The sequence below is a fragment of the Panonychus citri genome, unplaced genomic scaffold (assembly GCF_014898815.1).
Source record: "Panonychus citri isolate SS breed McGregor unplaced genomic scaffold, ASM1489881v1 Contig00017, whole genome shotgun sequence".
NCBI classification, from domain to species: Eukaryota; Metazoa; Arthropoda; class Arachnida; order Trombidiformes; family Tetranychidae; genus Panonychus; species Panonychus citri.
Genome location: NW_026515422.1, coordinates 66,280 through 88,975, shown reverse-complemented (window position 1 = coordinate 88,975; position 22,696 = coordinate 66,280). Strand labels below are relative to the sequence as shown.

At 30.9% G+C, this 22,696-nt stretch overlaps 4 protein-coding genes across 4 annotated transcripts; 3 read left to right on the top strand and 1 right to left on the bottom strand.

Moving 5' to 3' along the window:
- Positions 1-236: 236 nt before the first annotated feature.
- On the bottom strand, positions 237-3,203 carry LOC128394011 (organic cation transporter protein-like). The gene is made up of 8 exons (XM_053354249.1): positions 3,020-3,203; positions 2,524-2,720; positions 2,042-2,419; positions 1,854-1,960; positions 1,656-1,776; positions 1,293-1,365; positions 923-1,219; positions 237-842 (listed from the first exon to the last, which is right to left on the bottom strand). The coding sequence occupies exons 1-8, from the start codon at positions 3,083-3,085 to the stop codon at positions 318-320; spliced, it is 1,764 nt and encodes a 587-aa protein (XP_053210224.1). The 5' UTR covers positions 3,086-3,203; the 3' UTR covers positions 237-317.
- Positions 3,204-5,423: 2,220 nt separating this feature from the next.
- Positions 5,424-7,882, top strand: LOC128394021 (uncharacterized). Its single transcript, XM_053354259.1, has 6 exons — positions 5,424-6,031; positions 6,116-6,422; positions 6,507-6,740; positions 6,843-7,171; positions 7,247-7,431; positions 7,514-7,882. Exons 1-6 carry the CDS (start codon positions 5,945-5,947, stop codon positions 7,671-7,673), a joined length of 1,302 nt encoding a protein of 433 aa, XP_053210234.1. The 5' UTR covers positions 5,424-5,944; the 3' UTR covers positions 7,674-7,882.
- A 132-nt stretch (positions 7,883-8,014) lies between these two features.
- Positions 8,015-10,757, top strand: LOC128394123 (DNA-directed RNA polymerase II subunit RPB2-like). The gene is made up of 4 exons (XM_053354391.1): positions 8,015-8,024; positions 8,318-8,765; positions 8,844-9,058; positions 9,572-10,757. Exons 1-4 carry the CDS (start codon positions 8,015-8,017, stop codon positions 10,036-10,038), a joined length of 1,140 nt encoding a protein of 379 aa, XP_053210366.1. The 3' UTR covers positions 10,039-10,757.
- A 71-nt stretch (positions 10,758-10,828) lies between these two features.
- Positions 10,829-20,041, top strand: LOC128394032 (serine/threonine-protein kinase DCLK1-like). Its single transcript, XM_053354270.1, is given in 6 exon segments — positions 10,829-11,634; positions 12,554-12,601; positions 12,772-16,405; positions 18,272-18,288; positions 18,291-18,398; positions 18,401-20,041. Coding segments are annotated over 4 exon segments (2,901 nt in total). The 5' UTR covers positions 10,829-11,634; positions 12,554-12,601; positions 12,772-14,027; the 3' UTR covers positions 18,799-20,041.
- Positions 20,042-22,696: the final 2,655 nt, after the last annotated feature.

Sequence of the window (22,696 nt, the reverse complement as noted above, 5' to 3'; positions counted from 1 at the left end):
TCATCTTATGGCTTATTATCTGATTGAATAGCGAACTATCTTTCACCCTGAGGCTAAAGAAAAGATTTCACTTTATCGAACGGCCAATTTTATCTTCGAGTCTACAATGAGACCAAACTGACCAGAATGACCTTAAGAATGAAACCTGGAGTAATCAACGCTCGCAAGATGAGAGTGAAAATTCACTGAACACGATTTTCAATTATAGTGATTAGAATCATGTTGATTAATTTGCATTATTTATTTAGTTGTTTGATGTACTTGCATTTACATATAAAAAAAATCGAAACTTTAAAAGTTCAATTATCTGATAGAAATCAGAGTTTTGTCTCGGAAACTTGAGCAACACTATTTTCAATTATAATGACAGCAGAATTTTCATCTTCATCAACTGTTGATCTATTTTGTTGATTGGTGTGATTAGAATGGTGTTGATTAGTTTGTCCGTTGTTTGAAAAAATTTGTAAATCACGAAAAGAGCGATTAGTTTCAACTATACCATTACGATTATGACCAATAAGATTTGAAGTTAATTGTCCAGAGGTTGATGAAGGTAAATACAAATGATTATCTGAAGGTGAAAATAAATGCCAATTACCATTATCAACAACCATATCATCAAGTTCAGTTAATTGTGACCCTTGGGTTTCACTAAGAACAATTGAATCGCGAATACAATTGATTCTATCAATGTCAGGGTGCATCATTGGTCTGTTAATTGTTGAAGAGTTATCATAATTTACATCGATTATACCTCCATAGGTAAGGTGATTTGTTGTTAATCCATCATCGTAATAACAATCACTTTGTGTCAACGGTAATTGTTGTATTTGTTGTTGTTGTGATAAATGATATTGTTGATTGTGTTGAAATTGTAATTGTTGCTGTTTATGATTATGATGAAGATGATGATGATGATCGGATTCAAATTTTGTGCAAGAATTAGTTTCGCCTCTGTCTTTGGATCCATTGATGTACAAAGATCAATTTCACAAGGTGATTTGATATATTGTGAGTTTAGACTTTTAATTTGTCGGAATCCATCACTGATTGATGATCGACTAATTGTTGTCTGTGGTGATGAACGATTCTCAACATCCGACAAAGTGTTTGGTAGCGGTTTTCGCCAGAAATCAGGGAAAAGAAGCGACAAACCACCGGCGATCATGGACAAAGATCCACACAAACCAATCGGGATAAAAGGAGCAATTAATTCAGCCTAATAATACAAAGAGAGAGAGAGAGAGAGTAATTAGTTAATCAACTAACTATTCCAATGACATATCACTTACAAGTACTAAAAGATTAGGAGCCGACATTTGTCCAACAACTCCCCAAGCAAAACAACAAGCGAATCCAATTGCCCTTTAATTGTTGACAACAATTAGAGAGGGAAAAAAGGTGACAATCAATTGAAGAGAAGAAACATTTTTTAGTTGAAAAGAAAAGTCAATTGTAATTAATCGGATGATTGAATTTCTCTAATTAAGGTTCTAATTTAACCACAATCGATCAATAATCATCGATATATTTTGACCTTAATTTTTTTTCCAATTCTTATAGAAAAAGAATCATTTTCATTTTTAATCAACTTTTTTTTTTAATTTAAACATTTAACTAATTTCGTAAATATAATGATCAAGATCAATTATTACCTAATTCCCGTTGGTAAAGTTTTAATTGTATGATACCAAATGAAAATGGGTAAAGTCATCAATAAGGTTCGAGCTGCAGAAACCAAAGTTGACGGAATCAACAATATATGATAATTATAACCTAATTAGAACAATTTAGTGAAAAGAAGAGAGTGAAAATTATTAGTAAAATGTTTAATCGTTTAATTGTTAATTTACCATTTTGTTCATTGTTAATTGGAAAAAGCTCTTCAATGGAAATCGCAATCATCATCAAGAGTCCACTTAGAATGAAGATGATTGATTGCATTGGTCTTGGTCCAATTCTGGTTGATTGAAAATAAGCAAGAACCGAATGTTAATAATCAACAATTAAAGCCAATTTGTATGAACAATTAACTACCAACCTCATTGATATATGATAGATTATTGTAAGAGCACCGAGATCCATTAGACCTCGATAAAAGTAATCAGTGTGTTTAGTTTGATGTAATCTCAATACCTGAGAATCGGTGACATTTAGTGATAAATAAGTGACAAAGAAAAGGTAAAAATGAGCCAATAGGTACCAACGTAATGATGGCGATGAAAATTGTGACCAAATATTGTGTCGTTTTCCACTTAAACCATCGCAACTTTTGATTAGATTAAGAAAATTTTGCAAATGTAATCTAAAACTTGGAGGCATTGATTTACCATTTTGTTTACCAAGATTTTCCATAAGATTTTCGGTTTCGGTCATTTTACCCTCAGAGATTAACCACAACGGCGATCGAGGTAAAATCCTATCAACAATTAAACAAGTGGAGAAAATGAAACTCACAATCATAATTCATACTCGTCGCTATTGGAAAATATTAAGCGATCAAATAACAAAGGATTTTCTTACCATAGGTGAGCAAAAAATACAACCCCTGGAGCAGAAATAGCTAATTGTATGTATCTCCATGAAGAAATGAGCCACATAATTAGAGGGACAATCATCGATGAGACTATCGAAAAGCCCACATAATAAACGGACGCTTGAAATTGATACGGGGAAGGCATGATCTCCATAAGAAGGACATAAGATGCAATTTGAATACCCTAATGATAAATTTTTCATGTAATTGATTCGATTAATTCAGCAAATTATTATCATTAAACAGTCAAAGACTTTGAGTTTGAAATAGCTAATGACAATCAAGTAAAGATAACTTTTGATAACTAATCAGTTGACCATTTTAAGACAGTAAATCACTTACAAACTAGAGGAAAATACTTAATATCATATCTCTGGGTTAATTGTATGTCTCATTGATTATTATTAAACTTCGTGAATGATTTAAAAAGTGGTTGCGAACTCAATGTCTTTGCCTTGATCAAATTAATTGTTCTAATCTTACCATTAGGAAAAAGTTTTGTAAACAAAAAGCGATACCAAACGAAATGATATCCTGAACAAAGTGCATTGAAAAAGCGACTGCCACAAATAAATACAACGAAAATAGAAGTGATGATTTACGTTCAAATCGATCGGCAATTAGTCCAACAATTAGTCCACCGATGATTGATGATCCAAGGGAGGTATAAAATAGTAATGTTACCAGATAAGATCGATCACAAACTAAATCCCATTCGATGATTGGATTATGTTGACCTTCATTGGGTCGATATTCCCAACCAGTGGTACACTTTTTATTACCTTTCCAATGGGCAAATGGATCGATGAAAATTTCACAAGAAGAGAAAATGGTTGAACCTGTTTTTCATTAATTGTTCGTGGAATCCAATCAATCTCATTTGAACCATTCCGTTGATTTGAAGGTATATAACAACGATGAGGAACATCATCCATATAGAATGACCAAAGGTGACCAGAGAAGGAAATTGGTATTTGAAGGCAACAAAGGAGAAAAGCAATAAACAATTGGTAACGACCAGGGTTACCTAATTGTAGAAGAACATAATCCATACCTGGAAAAGTTAATCAACTACAATTACAATCCAGTTAATCCAGAATAAAGAATAGATTTAAGATCGTTATTGGTTAAATCCCAAGTGACGATAATAAGTAAAACCATCAAGAGGATTAACAGAAAAGAGTCAACAAAGTGAATTGAAAAAAAAAACAAATTTTCTCCCAAAAATTGTAATTAAAAAGGTTACAAAGTTAATCCAGTTGATAATTAACACATTGGAACCACGAGAATTTAGTTAAATTGTTAACAATTAAAAGGTTTCCAAAAAGCAACGATGTTGATAAGTTGATCAGGTAAATATGATTGAGTTAAAATTGACATGATGTGAAAACAAGTTGAAAATTGATGTTGATTAATTAGAGTTGATTGAACAATTTACTGATTGAATTGATTGAAAGTAGATGATGATACTGATGATAATGTTGATTAAAGTTAATTACTTTACAAATAGAAGAAGAAAACAAAATTAGATTGAACATTTTTTTCTCCTTCGTAACAATTGACTTTAATTCTGATTAAAAAAGAGGTGAATATGATTACATCCTTTTAGATTGTCACAATTTTTTCTCCTCAGTTTCGTTTTAATTATTTTCTCTTTTTCTCATCATCATCATCATCTTAATCTTAATCTAAAAAGAGTCCACAATTAGAGAGAGATACTGTTATTCCAGGAGGAGGAGAAGCCGTTAGGCCTGAAGGATTTCGGGAAAACAGCAGGATCAGTAAAAGGTGAGCGGTAAACATGATGACCTTAACAATAGGAATCGACGAGATAAAAGGTAAGTGGGAAAAAAAGGTCGTCTTAGTTGATATGTAATGATACACACACTAAATAATGTTGATAATTGTGAATGATAAACTTAAATGTAATATCATTTTGGTAGAAAAATCATCAACCAGATCGACAATTAATTCTGTGGGTATTATCGTCATCACATCTCCTATTGATGAATTTGAAAGCAGAAAAACAAATCATTTCAAATGTTATCGTTTCTTTATATTCTGTATATATTATAAATCTACTTTTCTATTATACACTTTTTAATTGTTCTCGCAATATTAGCTCAATTTAGATGTAGAAGGTTTAATTGTAAGAATCAAGATCATCTCTAGTACAATAATTGTCATGAAAAGAAAAGGTTAAAATAGTTTTAAACTTAATTGTTTTTCAGTATTTTAAAGAAACGATTCTCATCTTTGGTTGCAAAAAAAACATTGTGATGGTCATGGATTAATGCGAATGGATTAACATGGTTAACTTGGTCATGATGATAATGATGACAATCAAGGAGAGAGAGAGAGAGAGAGGCTGATACACAATGATGATAAGGGATGAAGATGATGATGATATTCATGGTCCGTGAATCAAGTAACCATAATCATCTGAACCGTTTAAAGGACAAGAAAAAAGTTAAGATACAAAAAGATTGAAATTTTTTCTGATTCTCTTTTTTTCCTAAATTATCACAATTAAGGTAAATTGTTAAAAATTTAAATCAACGAGTGTTTGATAATTGTAAATCAACAATCAGGATTTTTTACCTTCAAAAGGATTGATATTAATACTGATCTTGAGTGTTACAATTGATTAAATGTTATCGTAACAATTGAAATGGATTCGGCTAATTGTTTGGTTAGGAATTGATTGGATCTTAATTAATCTATTAGAATAGTTAACTTGTAAACAGAATATGGATTTAATTGTTTATCAAATTTTCTTCTAAATTTAATCATTGATTGAAGAGTAAATTAAATTAATTCTAATCACTAGTATTTGATTCACTTTGATTATCAGGTTAATCTTGTTACTCTCATTGTTGGTGATGGAAGATAACAAAAGGTGAGTTGATCGGAATAATATTAATTGTTATGTAATAATTAAGATTCTTTGATGATAATGAAAATTAATTGAGTTGTAACCATTGACCAAATTAACGGAAAGAGAGAGAGGCGGGTTAATTGTGCTACACCACAATGACGGTGGATAATGGAAGAAACCAGAATTAAATTGTTAATTTCCCCCGTTGACTTATTGTTAACCATCAATGAGACAATCCAACTCAATTGGAACCAATTTATTTCTGGTTTTAGTGTTTTTTTTTCAAGTTGCAATCAAATTACAATCAAATCAGTAAGAGGTTAGGTTAAGATTATGTTTCAATTTCTGTGTTAATTGTTACCAAATTGTCACTATGATATTACATCAACAACAACAACGACAAATCATGTTAATCATCATATTTAAGTCTAGTGATTACAAGAATTAATTAATCTTTTTTGCTATAGTTTTCCATTCATTTTCTTAGTGATTAAAATCAATTTTATTATCAACAATTAGCCAATAAAGTAATGGCAAAATCAACCAAACCAATTTATCTCAAGTTAATCAAAATCTACATAATTGTGTCCATTACATTTTCGCAATATTTTATCAATGTAAGTTTATTATTATTAATTGTTTGTGGATTTGAAGCAATTTGGTTTTTATTTATATTGAATTATTGATCTATCGTTCAATAGATTATTGTAAATGGAGGTCGAAGTCTGGGAAATAAGAAGAAAGTTGTAATAATCGGGGAAATGGCAGATATGTACGATTTCTTGGCCAATTCGAGTCACGATTCTGATCAGCAAGATACATCACCTTATATCGACCCAGCTGAGGATTATGATGATAATCGTTGGCACCGATATCCATCACGATATAGCAAGAGACGAGGTCAATCTCCACAGAAAAGCGTCTTCGTCCCTGTGGCTGCGTATTCAGTGACCCATAGTCGAGCCCCTGGACCATCTAGAATGGGCTCAATTAAACGGATGAAACATTGTGAGTGTTAATTGTAACTCTTAAACATAAAAAATCGGCTGATTAACTAAAATCGTTTCTCTTTCTCTCTCTCTCTTTATCCAGTTCGTGATCGCCATTCAACAATGTATCCATCAGCATCAACTCCTGGACGAACTACAGAAAGTGCCGTCTATGGTTACCTTAATCGGCCAGAGATTGTTGAGTTTCGTGGTCAATATTTCTATGGACCTAATCCAGTTCCTTCCTCGAGTAGCTTACATGCCACAGCCGCAAGTTCAGAGCAGCCATTTATCGCACCCCCAGCAATTACTGGGAGTAAAAGTACTCAACGAACAGGTAATTCAATCAATCATTTGAAACTTTTTCCCATCCCATGAACGATCACCTATTACTATGATTCTTATTGTTTCTTATCATATTTAACCTTTGTTAAAACAGGACTTGGTCCCGGTGGACTACTTTTAGCAACTTTACCCCTTGTTTTAGCACCAATGTTAAGTTACCTGTTCACTCCGATGATTATCCCGGTGACAGCGACAATCGCTGCAGGAAGAAAACGTCGTCGAAAACGTGATCAATCATCACAATTTAATTTAACTCTTCCAACAAGTGATTTCACTCTAATGGAGGAACCAAATGTAATTCCATTAATCGATTTAACCAAACAAAATATAACCAAAATGAAAGAGGGAAAAAGTGACAATGAGACAACATCAGCAATCAATAACGATTGGAGTAAAATGGAAAATACAAATCAACAATTAAAGGTAATAAACGAGTTAAAGTAGAATTACAATTGAAATAATATTCGTTTAACTGTTTCCTCTTCCTCCTACAATTAGATTGTCGCTGATTTCCTTCAAAAGGTTCATTTTAACGAGAAGGATAGAGACCAAGCGATGGCGAATTACTTACAATGTGATGGACTTTTATCATCGAGTGACCATTGCCTCGAACGACTTGGGTGCGAATTTAGTGACCCAAATAACCGAGAAGCACCGATCTTAGATCGTTCGGTAACATCGATGTAAGTTAATGTTTTAATTGTTTCGAGAAAGAAAAAAAATTCTCATTAACTAATCATTTTTCCTGTTAATCATTTCATTCAGCATTTTAAGTCACATTTTGAGTAATCAATTTGTGAGCATCAAATTCAAGGAAACTCTTAAATCAGCAGCAATTTACGGGAAGGATAATCCTGGTAAATGTTTCAAATACAAATGTAGTAAGATCAAGGAGCCAATTGCAATCATGAAACCAAGGAAATGAATCAACAATTAAATCCTAACAATGTATAGAAACAATCAACAAATCTCAATTGTTTTCTCTTCCCGATATTAATTTAATTAACCTGAATTGTCCTAAAAAAGTTTCTTTCATCATAATCTCATCCATGTCATTTCAATCATCATGATCATCATTTGTCATTATTATTTAAACAAACAAATTATTCAAAGGAATTAAATTTAACCGTAACAATCAAGCCAACAAACTTTTCTCTATTATTAAACATTATCTTATTATTAAATTTCTTTCCAGAGTAATTAGATTGCTCATCGTCATCATCGTCATCATGGATGAGAGATTAACTTAAATATTAGGAAAAAGAAATGAAATTGGGTTAATCGGAAGCAAATTACAATCTTTTTAATTTTATTGTTTACCAAGACAATTTAGTAATTTTTGGCTTTTCATTAACATCTTTTCCTTAGTTAATAATAATAATTGATGATTTACAATCTCACTGGAAAGATTAATTGATTTGGTTGTGATTTCTCTAGGTAGCATCTTGATTTTCAGGAACAATTTGCTTGCCTGGTTGATCGTGAATCTCAAAACTAAACCCTCGTAATTAAAGCACATCGACATTGACCTGCAATATAAATGACGATCATTTAAGTTATTGGTGAAAGAACGTTTTTCAAGGTCATTTGAAAGGATTTCATTATCGTCCATTGAATATCTTTCATACCTGAGGAATACAATCAAGGATTCGCATGCTACCCAGTCTGGCGATGGCTCGAATAATATAATATATATTATTATTTATTATATATTTAGTAAACATATAATTGCCCCAGGTAGCAGAGTGTCAGGTGACGATGTTATTATCGGTAAAACAGTTTTATTACCTGAAAACGAAGATGAACTCGAAGCAACGACCAAAAAGTTTGTTAAAAGAGATGCATCAACTTTCCTTCGTAATAGTGAAACCGGTATTGTTGATCAAGTGATGATCACAATTAACAATGATGGTTACAAATTTTGTAAAATAAGAGTACGATCAGTTAGAATACCACAAATTGGTGACAAATTTGCCTCTCGTCACGGACAAAAGGGAACTTGTGGTATTCCTTACAGGTAAAAATAACGAACAATTTAATGTTGATCAATTTGAGAAAAAATCAATTCTAATCTAATTTATTATTTATTTTCCAGGCAAGAAGATATGCCTTTCACTTGTGAAGGTATTACACCAGATATTATTATCAATCCTCACGCTATTCCATCTCGTATGACCATTGGTCACTTGATTGAATGTCTCCAAGGAAAAGTATCAGCCAACAAAGGGGAAATTGGTGATGCAACTCCTTTCAACGATACAGTAAATGTCCAAAAAATTTCCGAGCTTCTTGCCGTAAGTGTAGATTTTATTTTGTCTCCATTTTCCATCAAGAGATGATTTTATAATTTTTGTTTTGTTTTGTTCTCTTAGGAATATGCAAAGAGTGGAGATAGAGACAGCACAGAAAAACTATTGGCTATTAAACAGTGGCTAATGTTATATACATTAAGTTCAGTGTTACTTGGAGGCCCGTAGGGCACTGAACTAACCGCTCAGTTTGTCGCGAGATGGAGCCAATGTCAGTCAATGCAGAACACAAATCTACAGTGGTCATCAAACTTATCGCAAGATCAGTGTGTTATTTAGACAAGGGGCTTGATGTTAACCCTTTACTCATCTCTAATTAGCACACCAACTGTGAGAGATTTACCTAAATAACTACGAAACACTAGGTGGCGGCTTTCAAAAAAAAATTGCGATAAGTGTGACCACTGTACTAGTGGCTCCATCTCGCGACACCAAAGGAATGTTACCTCATAGTTTTTCCATCTCTCTCTTGGTTTTTACTCTTTGGGAATATTGGGATGGTTATCATAATGATAATATCATTTAAGAGGTTACGAAGTGATGTTTAATGGTTATACTGGTCGTAAAGTAAATGCTCAAATTTTCTTAGGACCAACTTATTATCAGCGTCTTAAACACATGGTAGACGATAAGATTCATTCCCGAGCTCGAGGTCCTGTTCAAATTTTAGTACGACAACCGATGGAAGGTCGTGCAAGAGATGGAGGTTTACGTTTCGGTGAAATGGAACGTGATTGTCAAATCGCTCATGGAGCAGCTCAATTTTTGAGAGAACGTCTTTTCGAGGTTTCCGATCCATATCGAGTTCACGTATGCAACTTATGTGGCCTAATCTGTATCGCTAATCTCCGTAACAATACATTCGAATGTAAAAATTGTCGCAACAAAACTCAAATCTCTCAAGTCAGACTACCTTATGCTTGTAAACTTTTATTTCAAGAATTAATGTCAATGCAAATCGCTCCTCGTATCGTTGTTTAAATCGTCACCACCACCACAACAACAACAACAACATTCAAACTCGAAAAAGCAAAAAAAAAACAAATGTAATTTTTTCCTTTCCCAATTTAACACCAAAATGTTTCATCATTTTCATCAGAAAATAATAAACACAATTATTCATAATAAGAAAACTCAATTAATCATCGATTGTTACGATTGATTACCAATCCCAAAAGAGTATTTGAAACTCTATTCATTTGAATTGTGAACTCATGAAGAAGAAGAAGAAGAAGAAGAAACAAAATAGAAAGAGAAAAAAAGAAAGAGAAGATAAAGAAAAGAGACTAAACCGAGTGAGCTGTTTCTTTTTCTTCCCGAATCTCTCATAATGTAGAAAAGAGAGTAGAAAGAAAGATAAAAATGTCATCTATTTTTTTCTCTTTCTCTTATTTACCTCAAAGTCTTTTTATAATATTCTTCTTCTTGTAATTGTGAATCTCATCTTTACCTTAATTATCCTGGAAATTGATTAACATGATCATCAATCTCCAATACGATTAAAAATCAACCAATTAACTGAATCAACAAAACAATAAACAAAAATATCTCCTCATATTTATAACCCTGAACAAGAAACAACAACAAACCAGTAACAAGCAATTGCTCACAAGCAAAACACAAATGGATGACCTTTTTTTATCTTCATCACTTTAATTCATCATCTTCACCTTTTCCTCTCTATCACAATCAATTAAACATCGATCAACACTTTAAAAATGGTTAGTTAATTAACGTGTTTTTTTATTTCTCCCCAAATTCTGTTTTCATGTTTATGTTGATGTTAAACTAAATGGTGATATTAATACAAGAGTAGATTCCCAAAAGCTGGAACCTTGATTAACCTGCCGGGCTTTCAATTAATTGTAATAGTAAAGATTAATTTGTGAATTTCTTGCTAAATATAAGTTATTATACGTTTGTGATTACCTGTTATTCAAATTGTGTTGGTTATTGTACTGTAAATCTAACGGTAACACGATCATGTTGATGATTATGATGTTCACAAGATCATTAAATTGACATGAAGCAAAATACAATCAACACAATTTGATGGAGGAAAACAATCCGAGAGAGAAAGGAAATCCAATCAAACCGATTCTATAATCTGTTAAATCACCTTAAATTGTTATTATGGTTTTAAGCCGATAATGTGTCTACATGATTAGTGTATGAAGATTAATTGTTGATATAGAAAAAGGAATACAATTTTCTTTTTCTACCAAAATTAACAACATCAATTGTTTTCTTCTTCTCTCCATTTGGTGTATGTGTTAACCTGATTGTCTCTTCTTGTGGATTTTAGCCAAATTATGATGAATCTAAATTGAGAATCTGTTGGTGTTGATTCACTTTTTTTTATCACAATTCTATTCTTTCATCATCTTCATCATCATTTAGATGAAAAAATGTTAATTTAAACCTCAAACTGTTGTGTTACCGTTTTCATGATTCTACTATGTGATGTTACCATTGAGATTATTGTTTCCTCTCTCTCTCTCTAAGTTATTCATGATTTTCATGGTGTTTTATTGGAACAATTTATTCATTTCAATTTGATTATCATATAATTATAGAGTGAGAATCATCTTCTCTTTTTTCTTATTGTTGATAATAAGATGATGATTATGATGGTGAGAGTTTATTACTAAAATTGGGCCATCAAATTGTTTGAAAGAAAATGGAAATATAAGAATATCTTTTATTTTCTTTTTCTTTTCCGACCCTAAGGGTCACAATAACAATGCGAAAACAAACTTACAAACATCATCATCAAGCAACACTGATGATGAAGAAAAAGATACACGACTCATCATCATCTTCATCATCTTCATCTTCTTCTACCTACCTGAGTGTAATAATAATTTAATTAATTGTGTCCAGCTTTTACTTGCATGTTTATAGTAACATGATGAGATTTATTTGTATATGGAACCATTAAAATATCATCAACATTTGGATTTGTTGATGATAAAGGAGAGAGAGAGAGAGAAATGGTGAAGATCATCATCATCATCATGCTTAAGCCTGAAGAAGAAGAAGATAGAGAAAAGAGAGCGATGTCCTTATCCTTCTAAAGAGAATATTTTTTGTTCTCTCTCTCTCTTTTCTTCTGTTCTTTTCTCTTGAAAAGACATAAACTCATCTGTCTGATTATATTTGTATTCTCATTGTTGTTGTTTCCAAATTCACAATACAGATTAGTCTCAACATCATTAGTGTTCTTAAAGATCTTCAATAATTAACCTTTAATCTTGTTTCTCATTTTGATTTCCTGTTATAATCTTCATACTCTCTCTCTCTCTCTCTCCCCTTCTCTCTCCTTCTCTTCCTCTTGATCTTTTATTACTGTTTATTAACATCAACATATGATCACTAATCTATTATCACCACAATCTTATCAACGTAACATTATAACTGTTATTTAATTGTTGTTGATTCTGTTTAATTTGTTTCTCTAATCAATTTTTTTCTCTTCTCTATTTGTATATTTCAGCTTTTGGATGTTGTTACCATGCTATTTACCGGTCATTAAGATCTTCAGGTAACCTGTTTGTTGTATTTTCTGTATTATGTGTTCATCTCTTAATCATCTTCCTTTTTTTATTCATCACTTTTTGTTTTCTTCTTTTTCTCTATTCTATTCTCAGTTTGAATTCTCAACGTGAAATTAATTAACTGATTATTCTTTTTCTTTTTCTTTCTCTCTTTTAGAGTTAATCATTTTCTTCTCCCAATTTTCTAAGTGAAAGTGGATAATAAACATTCATCTGAAAAGAGACACTCACACACTCTTTTCTCCAACCAACTCACTCATCCTTTTTTTTTCCTGTTCTTTGGTGGATACACACCAACAACTCGATCAAAGACTTTGGTCTTTTTTAGGCGGTCTTTGGATTCTATAAGAGAAAACAACAACAACAATTTACAGAGGAACTTGTTAAATACTAAAGGAAAAGAAAGAGAAAAAACCGGTAAAAGAAACATTGAGAAGAGAAGAAGAAAAAAATAACCAAAAGTAAAGAAAAGAAAAAAGCTAAATGGTGTTGATGGAAAACTATGATAACGTTAAAGTGAAGGGAACATTACAACCACCATGGAACCAGATAAAATATGATGAGTTGATAAAGATTAAGGAATAATCATCATGTGGTGAATATCATGGAAAATCTGAAAGGATAAAAAAAGAATAAGAAATTAACAAAATCCAGTGAAAAGCTTTCCAAAGACATTGGAGGTTGATGTTTATTTTATTTTCTTGGTTCATTTTATAAACTCTCGTATCTATGGAGCTCATTTAATCTGTGTGGTATTCATATATATATATAAATGTATTTATATTTATATGTGTAGGAATGTTGTCCTTGGTAATGGTAACCGTACAATTGGATTGTGCGTTGATTTGATTCTGTGAATATAAACAAATTGTGTTAAAACAAAGACAAACCACCAGATTTATCAATCTACCCAACAACTTCACCAACTCACACACTCTCTCTCTGTGTATATTTTATCATCGTCATCAACAACAACAACATCTTTCTGTGTGTCTATTTGTGTCAATATAAATTACCAATCCAGTGCACTTCTCTAAATTTCTACATCGTTCTCAATTGTATTTAACCATAAAATTAGATCAATTGACATTTCAATCAAGTGATAATCAGTGATTTTCACCAATATTTTCTCATCTCTTTTTTAGCTTCGTCATCATCTTAAGACTTGAAATCTTATTTATCCCATTTCACTTTTTCCTTCCTGTAAAGTGGCTAAAATCAGTGGATAATTAATACATTGCCTTTTCTCATCTCGCCTTTTAATTAATTTCATCAATTGCTTATTCTTAGCAACACTAGTATTTATCTCGTCATCATCATCATCATCATCACCTTCAAATACTAACCTGTTCAAATAGAGTGAGTGAGAGATAGAGAGAGAGAGAGAGAAGAAAAAAGCTCCCCTGTACAACCATGAAAACTTTGATTGAAGCTGATAGAGAGACTGAAGATTCCTCATTGGAACATTCAACAAGTTCAAATAATCAGTTGACACCAATTTCTAAAAGTGAATCAACTTCCGTTTCTAATAATAATCGAGCGAAAAGAATTGAGTTATTAAGTATTGAGAGAAAAGGCAAACGTCTTAAATTTATGATCAATGGGAATCGATTTTTCCGTGGGATTCGTTATTGTCTGTGTACCGAAAGGATTCGTTGTTTTGATGTTCTATTAGAAGATTTAAATAGATTAATTAAAGACGTTAATCTACCTAAAGGAGTTCAATATATTTACTCTTATTCAATGGATGATAAATTATCTCGAAACAAATTGGAATCACTGGATGAGTTTAAAGATAATCATATTTATATTTGCTCATCTAATGATAACTTTATTGATTTGGATTATGGTTCAATCAGTCAAGGTTTTGATTGTCCTGCTGGTGGAGGAATTGGAGGATTTAACCAATTATCTAAATCAACTTCTTGTACGGCTGCTGATCAACGAATCAAAACAATGGCTTCATCACCATTTAATCCTCATAATCAACAATCATCAGGGTCGCCAACAAATGAATTTATCCGACCCAAATTGGTTAATATAATTATTAATGGTCCTAAACCTCGAGAAGTGATTAAATTGTTACTCAACAAACGATCAGTTCACTCCTACGATCAACTACTCACCGATATTCAAGCCAAAAGTAAAACCTTGTTTACCCCAATAAGACGCGTTTATCACTTAAATGGTAAAAAGGTAACCAAATTGAAAGATTTTTTCAGCAATCAAGACATATTTATTGTATCGGCAAGTGATAAACGTAACAATCAAGATTTTGATATTCACCCGGAAGAGTGTAACAACATTCACTTTGGACGTTTTCTCCTAGGTAAAGGTAACGTCTCCCTATCAACAACAGCATCAACATCATCATCAACAATACCATCAACAATAGTAACATTGGCAACCAACAACAACAGGCGATACAATAATATTAACGATCCGACGATAACGTCAACATCATCAACTTCATCACCAATAAAATCAATCTCACGACAATCAAATACAATTATTTCATCACCATCAACATCTATCAACAACAAAACTGTATCAACATCGCAAGAAATTGATTCATCATCATCACTTTCATCCAGTTCAAGTTCATCAGTTTGGCTGGAAAATGTTAATCTAAGAGATTTAAGTCTAGAAAATGATGTATTTACACCTGATATTTATGATCCAGTTTCATCAACAACAACATCAACAATGACCAATACCAACAACAACAATTATTCAAATCAACAATTTTCCTACCAACGAAAATATCTAAACAACAATTCAACATTAATACCAATGAGTTCCTCTCGAGTGTCTCTAAATGAATACAACAATCAACGTGATTATCCAGTTCGACGAAATACCTCAACCAATACAACAACCTCATCATCTAATCGTAATAGTATTGGTGGAATTAGTTCAAATAATATTAATTATCTAGGTGAAAATAACATCTCATATGGTCAATCACAAAATTCATCGAAACATAAAACATCATCATCATCATCAACTTCAACCTCCAAAGATAAAATTAAACAATCACCAAACCGCAAACACACAAACAACCACAACAACAACCACAACAACAACAACACCTTACGAGCCAGTGATGGTAATATTGTCTATCAGGATCCATTGAAATCAACTAACAGGACTAATCAAAAGCATCATCATCATCATCACCATCATCACAAATCAAATCATCACAACAACAACAACAATAATTGTGATAATATAAATAATGATAAAAACACCAAGAGGAAAACATCAACACCTTCAATTAAATTCAGTAGAATACCAATTCTTCAAGGATTAACTCAACTTCCCAGACGAATTAATTCAACAATTAACTGTGCTAAACTTGTCTCAAGTAATAATAATAATCACCATAATAACAATAACAACAATAATAATAATAATAAGATTACGTCAAGTAACAATTATCTTGATTGTTCACCAAGTAGTAATCATTATTCATCCACGTTGAGTTTATTATTTCCTCGTGAAATTAATCGTAAATACTCAGTGGGTAATATAATTGGCGATGGTAATTTCGCCGTTGTCCACGAATGTACCAATCGATGTAATAACGTTAAATATGCAATGAAAATAATTAACAAGAGTAAATGTCGAGGGTCCGAAGTGTCCAAATCGGAAGTGGCAATTTTAAGGAAAATTAATCATCCATTTATCATACAATTGATTGAAGATTATGATTTTCCCAATGAAATGTATCTAGTCATGGAATTGGTAGCCGGTGGTGATTTATATGATGCAATTACCTCTAAAAATATGTAAGTATCAGTTAAACAATTGAACAATTAACTGATTGGAGATTTGGTTAATCACTTTGCTAATTTAATTGTATCACCTTTCATCAATTAAGGAGATTGATGATTATTATTCACCCAATCACTTTAACTTGAGCTTGTTTTTGTTTTGTTTTGTTTTGTTGATCGAGTTGTTCAAGTTACTTTTTTGGTTAATTGTTCAGATGAACAATTAACTAACAATTTGTATTATCACTTGAAAATGATCAATCTTTATAATTGTTTGATTTATTATCTTAATTGATGATAACAAGGTTTCATTTGATTCACCTTCACTTTTTTTGTTTCTCATTGATTTATATGACCTTTAATTGTTACTGTTTCATTAATGTTTTTACCGTTTATTGTTTAATTTAATTAACAGTTTAATCATCTACACAATTGATTTTATCATCAATGGTAACAAATCAAACAATTACTATCCTGACAATTTAAATTAATTTGATACTTTGTATCATGGTTATAAATTAATCATTGTTAATTGAGGAAATCTAATACTTGATAGTTAATTGTTATGATCTTTACCTTTTTTTTCACTCTAATTTACTCAATTAATCAATTAATCTGTTCTAATTTATTTTTTCTTAATCAATTTACCTTTCTAATGATTATCATCATCTTCATTTCATCACAATAATTAACTTGATAAACTTTTTTTTCTTGTTAATTGTTGACAATCAAAACAAGAAATATAAAAAAAACTTAACAATTTAGAGTCTTAACCATGAAACTTAATTCAGGTAACTGGTCAGTAATTTAATGAAACGTAATTTACGTAACTAAATCAATCATAATTAACTTTAGTTATTAGTTGATATTTAAAAATGATTATAATCGTTACCATTTAACAGTATTTATAATTTTAATTCATCTTCATCTTGATTATCCTCATCATTGATTAACATCTTCAACCAATCAAAATGTCAACAAATTAAGGCTTCTGAATTGACCCAATTTATTTTCCCTTCTCAATCATAATCATCCTAATTAACTTGATTATCATGATTTCAATTTTTTTAATTGTTTATCTATTGATAATGACAACCATGATGATGTCCATGAAAAAACAAAATACTTGAAATTTGACTTAATTTACAATCATTGAATCATCAAACAGAAACTTGATCATCAATGGTTTGCTTAATTATCACAATAATCATAATAATCATCATGATTAAGCGTAGGAGCGTAACCTCCTAATTTAGCTTAACCATTTTAATCAACCTTAAACTATTAATATTGATTATCAACGTTTCTCTATCCTAACAATTAACTTCATATTCATACCAATACAATCAAGAAAAAAAGTATTACTTTTATAATATCAACAATAACCATCATCATTATCATCATGATGATCAAGGTTATTAATTTATTATCATTTCCTCTAATCATTAACAATAACAATTTAATTAGATTTCATAGTTTGAAAATGATTAACTCATTGTTTCTAATAATAATCAAGTCTCTTTCTTTCATCTAATACTAATAATCCAATGACAATTTAATCATTCTCGCAATTGTTGATTTCTCCATCACCTTGATTGATTATTTTAAATTGTCATTAAATTAAATTCTTAAATGATCAATTTTCAATCAATCATTAACCTCGACTCTTTCAGGCCTCTTACATTACGAAGAGAAACAAAAAAAAGTCAATTACTTTTCGATTTTGACAATTAAACAACAATTTCCTTACGATTAGTTGTGTTTTTCTTGAATCGAACCTGAAAAATAAGGAAAACCCGTTGAAGAGTTTTTAATCTCCCTAATGAATATTGATAATATCACGATTCTAATGATTATCTTTAATTGTTGATCAAATTACAGGTACAGTGAAAAGGAGGCCTGAGGATGGTGACCAATCTACTCCAAGCTCTCGCTTACCTGCACTCAATGAATATCTGTCATCGTGACATTAAGCCTGAAAACTTACTTGTCTCATCCAAGAAAGATGGTAAATGTTCATTAAATTAGCGGACTTTGGACTTGCCGTTAAAATCCTTCCAGGTCAAAAGTTATACGAGGTCTGTGGTACACCGATTTATGTGGCACCCGAAATTTTAGCTGAAACGGGTTACGATTTCAAGGTGGACGTTTGGGCGGTCGGTGTTATCGCTTATATTTTACTCTGTGGTTATCCACCGTTTGTTAGTAAAAACAATGATAACGATGAACTTTTTGACCTCATCTTGAAAGGTTCATTTGAATTTCTCCATCAATATTGGTCAACTGTGTCCAGTGAGGCTAAAAATTTCATTTCTAAATTACTGATTGTCAATCAACATGCTCGTCTCACCTCATTGGAAGCTCTGAGAGACTCATGGATCTCTGAAGACATTAACCCTTACTGGTGATCATCACAAATCCACGACTTTGAAGATCAAAGAAAGACAATTAATCCATAAAGTGGACAAGAGAAACTAAATTATCAAATTGTCAAGTCAATCATCTTTAATTACACACACAAGATGAATAAATCTTATCCATCCATCCGTTAATTGTTCAACCAAAATGAGAATGCAATTTAACTGAAGATTTATTCAGAATCAACATGAAACTGGATATCATTAAATGTCATGTGAATTATGATCAATGGCAATTGATCATTGGAATAACCTTATTCACGATTACCCTAAATCATAATAATCGATCCGAAAAATACAAAACCGAGACGAAGAAAAAGTAAATGTCTGGAAATCAAAAGAAAGAGACACGAAAAACAAAGCCAACTATTCAATTGAAACTTTAATTGTTACCTAATTGTCACCAAGTTGTCGAACCATGACCACAATAGTGACCATTCAGTTTTCTGTTGATCAAAATTCAAGTGGAGTTACAAATTCATTCATTTAGATACAATGTTATTAATCCATAAACTTCAATCCATAATCTTGATTATTCTTGATTAACAATAAGATGATTTACAATTATCTTAATTGTTTCTCGATTACATTGTGATCAATTATTATCACCATCATCTTCCAATATTAACATTGTTTTCTCATGGAACAAAACAAAAGCTAGTCTCCCTTATCATCAAAACTCATCATTGTATTGACTTAAATGTAACCCTTTCTCTCCCACCTTCACCTTTATCATTTCCTCTTCCTGTTCCATCATCATCATCATCATCGACTTGCCTTAAATAATAATACAGAAGGAAAAGGAAAAAAAATAAAGAAAAAGAATGCGGAAGAAAAACAACCAAACTCTAACCAGAATGAATTCTGGTGAACTGAACAAAAGAGTAACAATTAATAACAATTGTTGACAAACTAATCCAGTTGATTGGAGATGGAACAATCAATTGATTGTCTTTGTCGAAAAAAAATTCTCGAAACTGGATTAAAATTCAATGAAAGGAAAGGAAAAAGATAAACCCATAATTAAGGACAAAGAGAAATGCTCAATTCTGTTTTTGATTTAACACAATTTGATAATAATAAGAAAAATAGTTAACTAATCAACTAATTGACAATTTAATTACAATTATAAACTAAAACGATATATATTTACATATGTAATATATAATATTTTTAAACTCTTCATCTTGTAAAACAATCAAAAGGATAAAATCTCAGCAAATTGTAACCTTGATGATTGATTTCTCTCATTTAATTGTTTCTCTGCCAAAATTTTCTCATTGTTAATCACCAACAATTAATTCAACATTTTAAAAATGATTTACAATTGTCTGAATCAAAAAAAAAACTGGAGCAAAAACAAATCAACGAAACTAATTAACAACCAACTCGTTGAACATTTTCTTATGTTCATCTCTGTGAGTTAATTAAGGTTAACAATTAAGTCGACAATTTGATTCAATCAAGTAAATCACATTTTACACAATGGGAAAAACAAATTATAATCCTTGCCCTTTAATTGATCAATTTAATGATTAGTAAACAAATTAAATCTAATTAGTCCTCTGAAAGTTTAATCATTTTCTTTGCGACTAATTTAATATTGTACTTGATTTATAAATACAACAATTAAAAGCTAACAATTTAAATGAACCTGTTTAAATTATAATTAACGCGATAATCAATTGATTTTGTTTTGTAATCAGTTAATTGTTCATTCTGTTTGTATTATTTAGATGAACGGCTAATCAATGAAATTGAGATTCGAGTCTAATTGTAATATAATAATAATCAGAGTGTTAATTATTACAGTTAATTTGATTGTACATTTGTATTTATACATTTATATATATGTTTTAATCATCATTTATATTTATAATTAGTTGATTGTTGATTTAATTTCTTTTGATAATTAAGGTTAAACTGCTTCTTTCATGGGTTCGCTCCTAAAGTTGATTGTTACAATTAACAGACACAATTATACACAATTTAGTTTCATCTTTTTGTTAACAAAATATTAATTAACAATCTGTTAATCTATTACAATGAGAGTAGCAATTTAGTTCACAATTACAATCAGATAAATAGATTTAAATTAGTCATCAAATTGTCACCTTAACCATTTTTTTTTGTTCACAAATTTGTTGATTTTCATTTGTAATAATATTAATATAATTTAATTTTGTTATTATTATACAATTAACTTTGCTTAATTGTAAATGTACAATTAGTAAATAATAATAATAGTAATAATAATAATGATAATAAATCAATTTAATAGTAATAATCATTGGTGATAATTAGATGATGATGACGATGAAAATTAGTTATTAACCAAATTGAAAATTAATTGTTTTCTCTTGAAAAGATTTAGTTTTGTTTTTTATTATTCTAATTAAATAATTACTGATCATTGATAATTTGATAATTAATCTTTCTCATGGTTGAACAATTAACTAACTCCTCCAACAGGTCGTTTGGTTAATTCATGATTAAGAATATAATTGTTTGCAACTGATTGTTGATATCGAGGTGAAGATGATGTTGATTTAATTGGTGATTGAGGCCATTTGTAAGGTGATAATTTAAATGATGATGATGAAGATGATGAAGGTGGTGGGTGAGATACCAATGGAGGTGGTGGTTGTGTGTAAGATGATGATAAATCAGATGATGAGGATGACGAAGTAGTTAATGGTTGAAATGAATTAAGGTAACAGCGAAGTAACAATTTTTGTTCTTGGACAAAATTACAATCAGTTGATAGAATCAAGCAAGTGGAAGTTGATGATTTATTAATTGAGTGGTTGGTGGTTGATGATGATAAAGATGAAGAAGATGATGATGATGATATTGGAAGATCATTGAGAAAATTGAATGATGTTAAGGCTTCTTGTTCCTTGTCCCCAAATCGATGATAAAAATCAAGTCTATCAACAATTGAGGCTCTAATTTTAGGCAGAAATCCCATTCCCATGTAACAATCAGAAGCTACGAAAGAAAAAAGAAAAACAAATTTTACAATTAGAATTAAATTACTTGCAACAATTAGTTAATTTCTTACCTCTTTTTTTCTGTCTTCGAGATTTGTGAAGGGCAAGAAGACGCTGGTGGAAAGAGGATCTTTTCTTACCACCGTTACTCTTAATGTTACTAAGGTTGAATTCATCCTCAGATGAACCAGAATCTGAACTTAATTTACTACTACAATTAAGTAAATTACGATTATTACAATTAACGCTTGTTGAGGTAATTACAGCAGATGATAATGGCGAGGGAGATGTTGATGTTGATAGTGGTGGTGGTAATTGTTGGTGTTTTTCATGATAAGTTTCAGAAACTTTTCCAACATTGAATCCGCTTACATGGACCCATGAGGTTTCATGACCTTCCTTCATTGTTTTACTTGAATCATTACCACCGGTGGGATTATTATTACCGCCAATACCTGGTCCACTTCCGCCACAGCCGATTGAATTGTTTCCCATTCCTCCGATGCCCTTGGAACGTAACAATTTAGGATAATTTAACTTTGATTTAATATCTTCAATGTTGTTTGTTAATTTGTTGTTGTTGTTTCCTCTAATTAAATCACCAGAAATGGTTGATCGAGATCGGTTACTTTTAACTCCTTTAATTGGTGTTGGTATTGTCGATGTAATTGAATTGATTGTTGTTGATGATGGAATTGTAGTTAAATTGGTTTTACTGTTTAATTGTGATGTTGATTGTTCAAAAATTGAATAAAATTCGCGGATTTTATCAGCCATTTGTTTATCTTCAGATAATCTCCTTTCAAACTCTTCAATACTTGGAATTGATTCATTTAATTTACGATTAAAAAGTCGATTATGATTAATTTGATTGTTATTCTTTTCCATCCGAGCTT

Coding starts and splice junctions, on each gene's coding strand:
- LOC128394123 (XM_053354391.1), top strand. Junction 8,766..8,843: donor ACTTGTGGTATTCCTTACAG/GTAAAAATAACG, acceptor TTTATTTTCCAG/GCAAGAAGATATGCCTTTCA. Junction 9,059..9,571: donor TGCCGTAAGTGTAGATTTTA/TTTTGTCTCCAT, acceptor TATCATAATGAT/AATATCATTTAAGAGGTTAC.
- LOC128394011 (XM_053354249.1), bottom strand. CDS start 3,085: ATGCACTTTGTTCAGGATATCATTTCGTTTGGTATCGCTTTTTGTTTA. Junction 2,420..2,523: donor GTATTTTTTGCTCACCTATG/GTAAGAAAATCC, acceptor AATTGTTGATAG/GATTTTACCTCGATCGCCGT. Junction 1,366..1,655: donor ACTTTACCAACGGGAATTAG/GTAATAATTGAT, acceptor CAACAATTAAAG/GGCAATTGGATTCGCTTGTT.
- LOC128394021 (XM_053354259.1), top strand. CDS start 5,945: ATGGCAAAATCAACCAAACCAATTTATCTCAAGTTAATCAAAATCTAC. Junction 6,741..6,842: donor TAAAAGTACTCAACGAACAG/GTAATTCAATCA, acceptor TTGTTAAAACAG/GACTTGGTCCCGGTGGACTA. Junction 7,172..7,246: donor ATACAAATCAACAATTAAAG/GTAATAAACGAG, acceptor TCCTACAATTAG/ATTGTCGCTGATTTCCTTCA.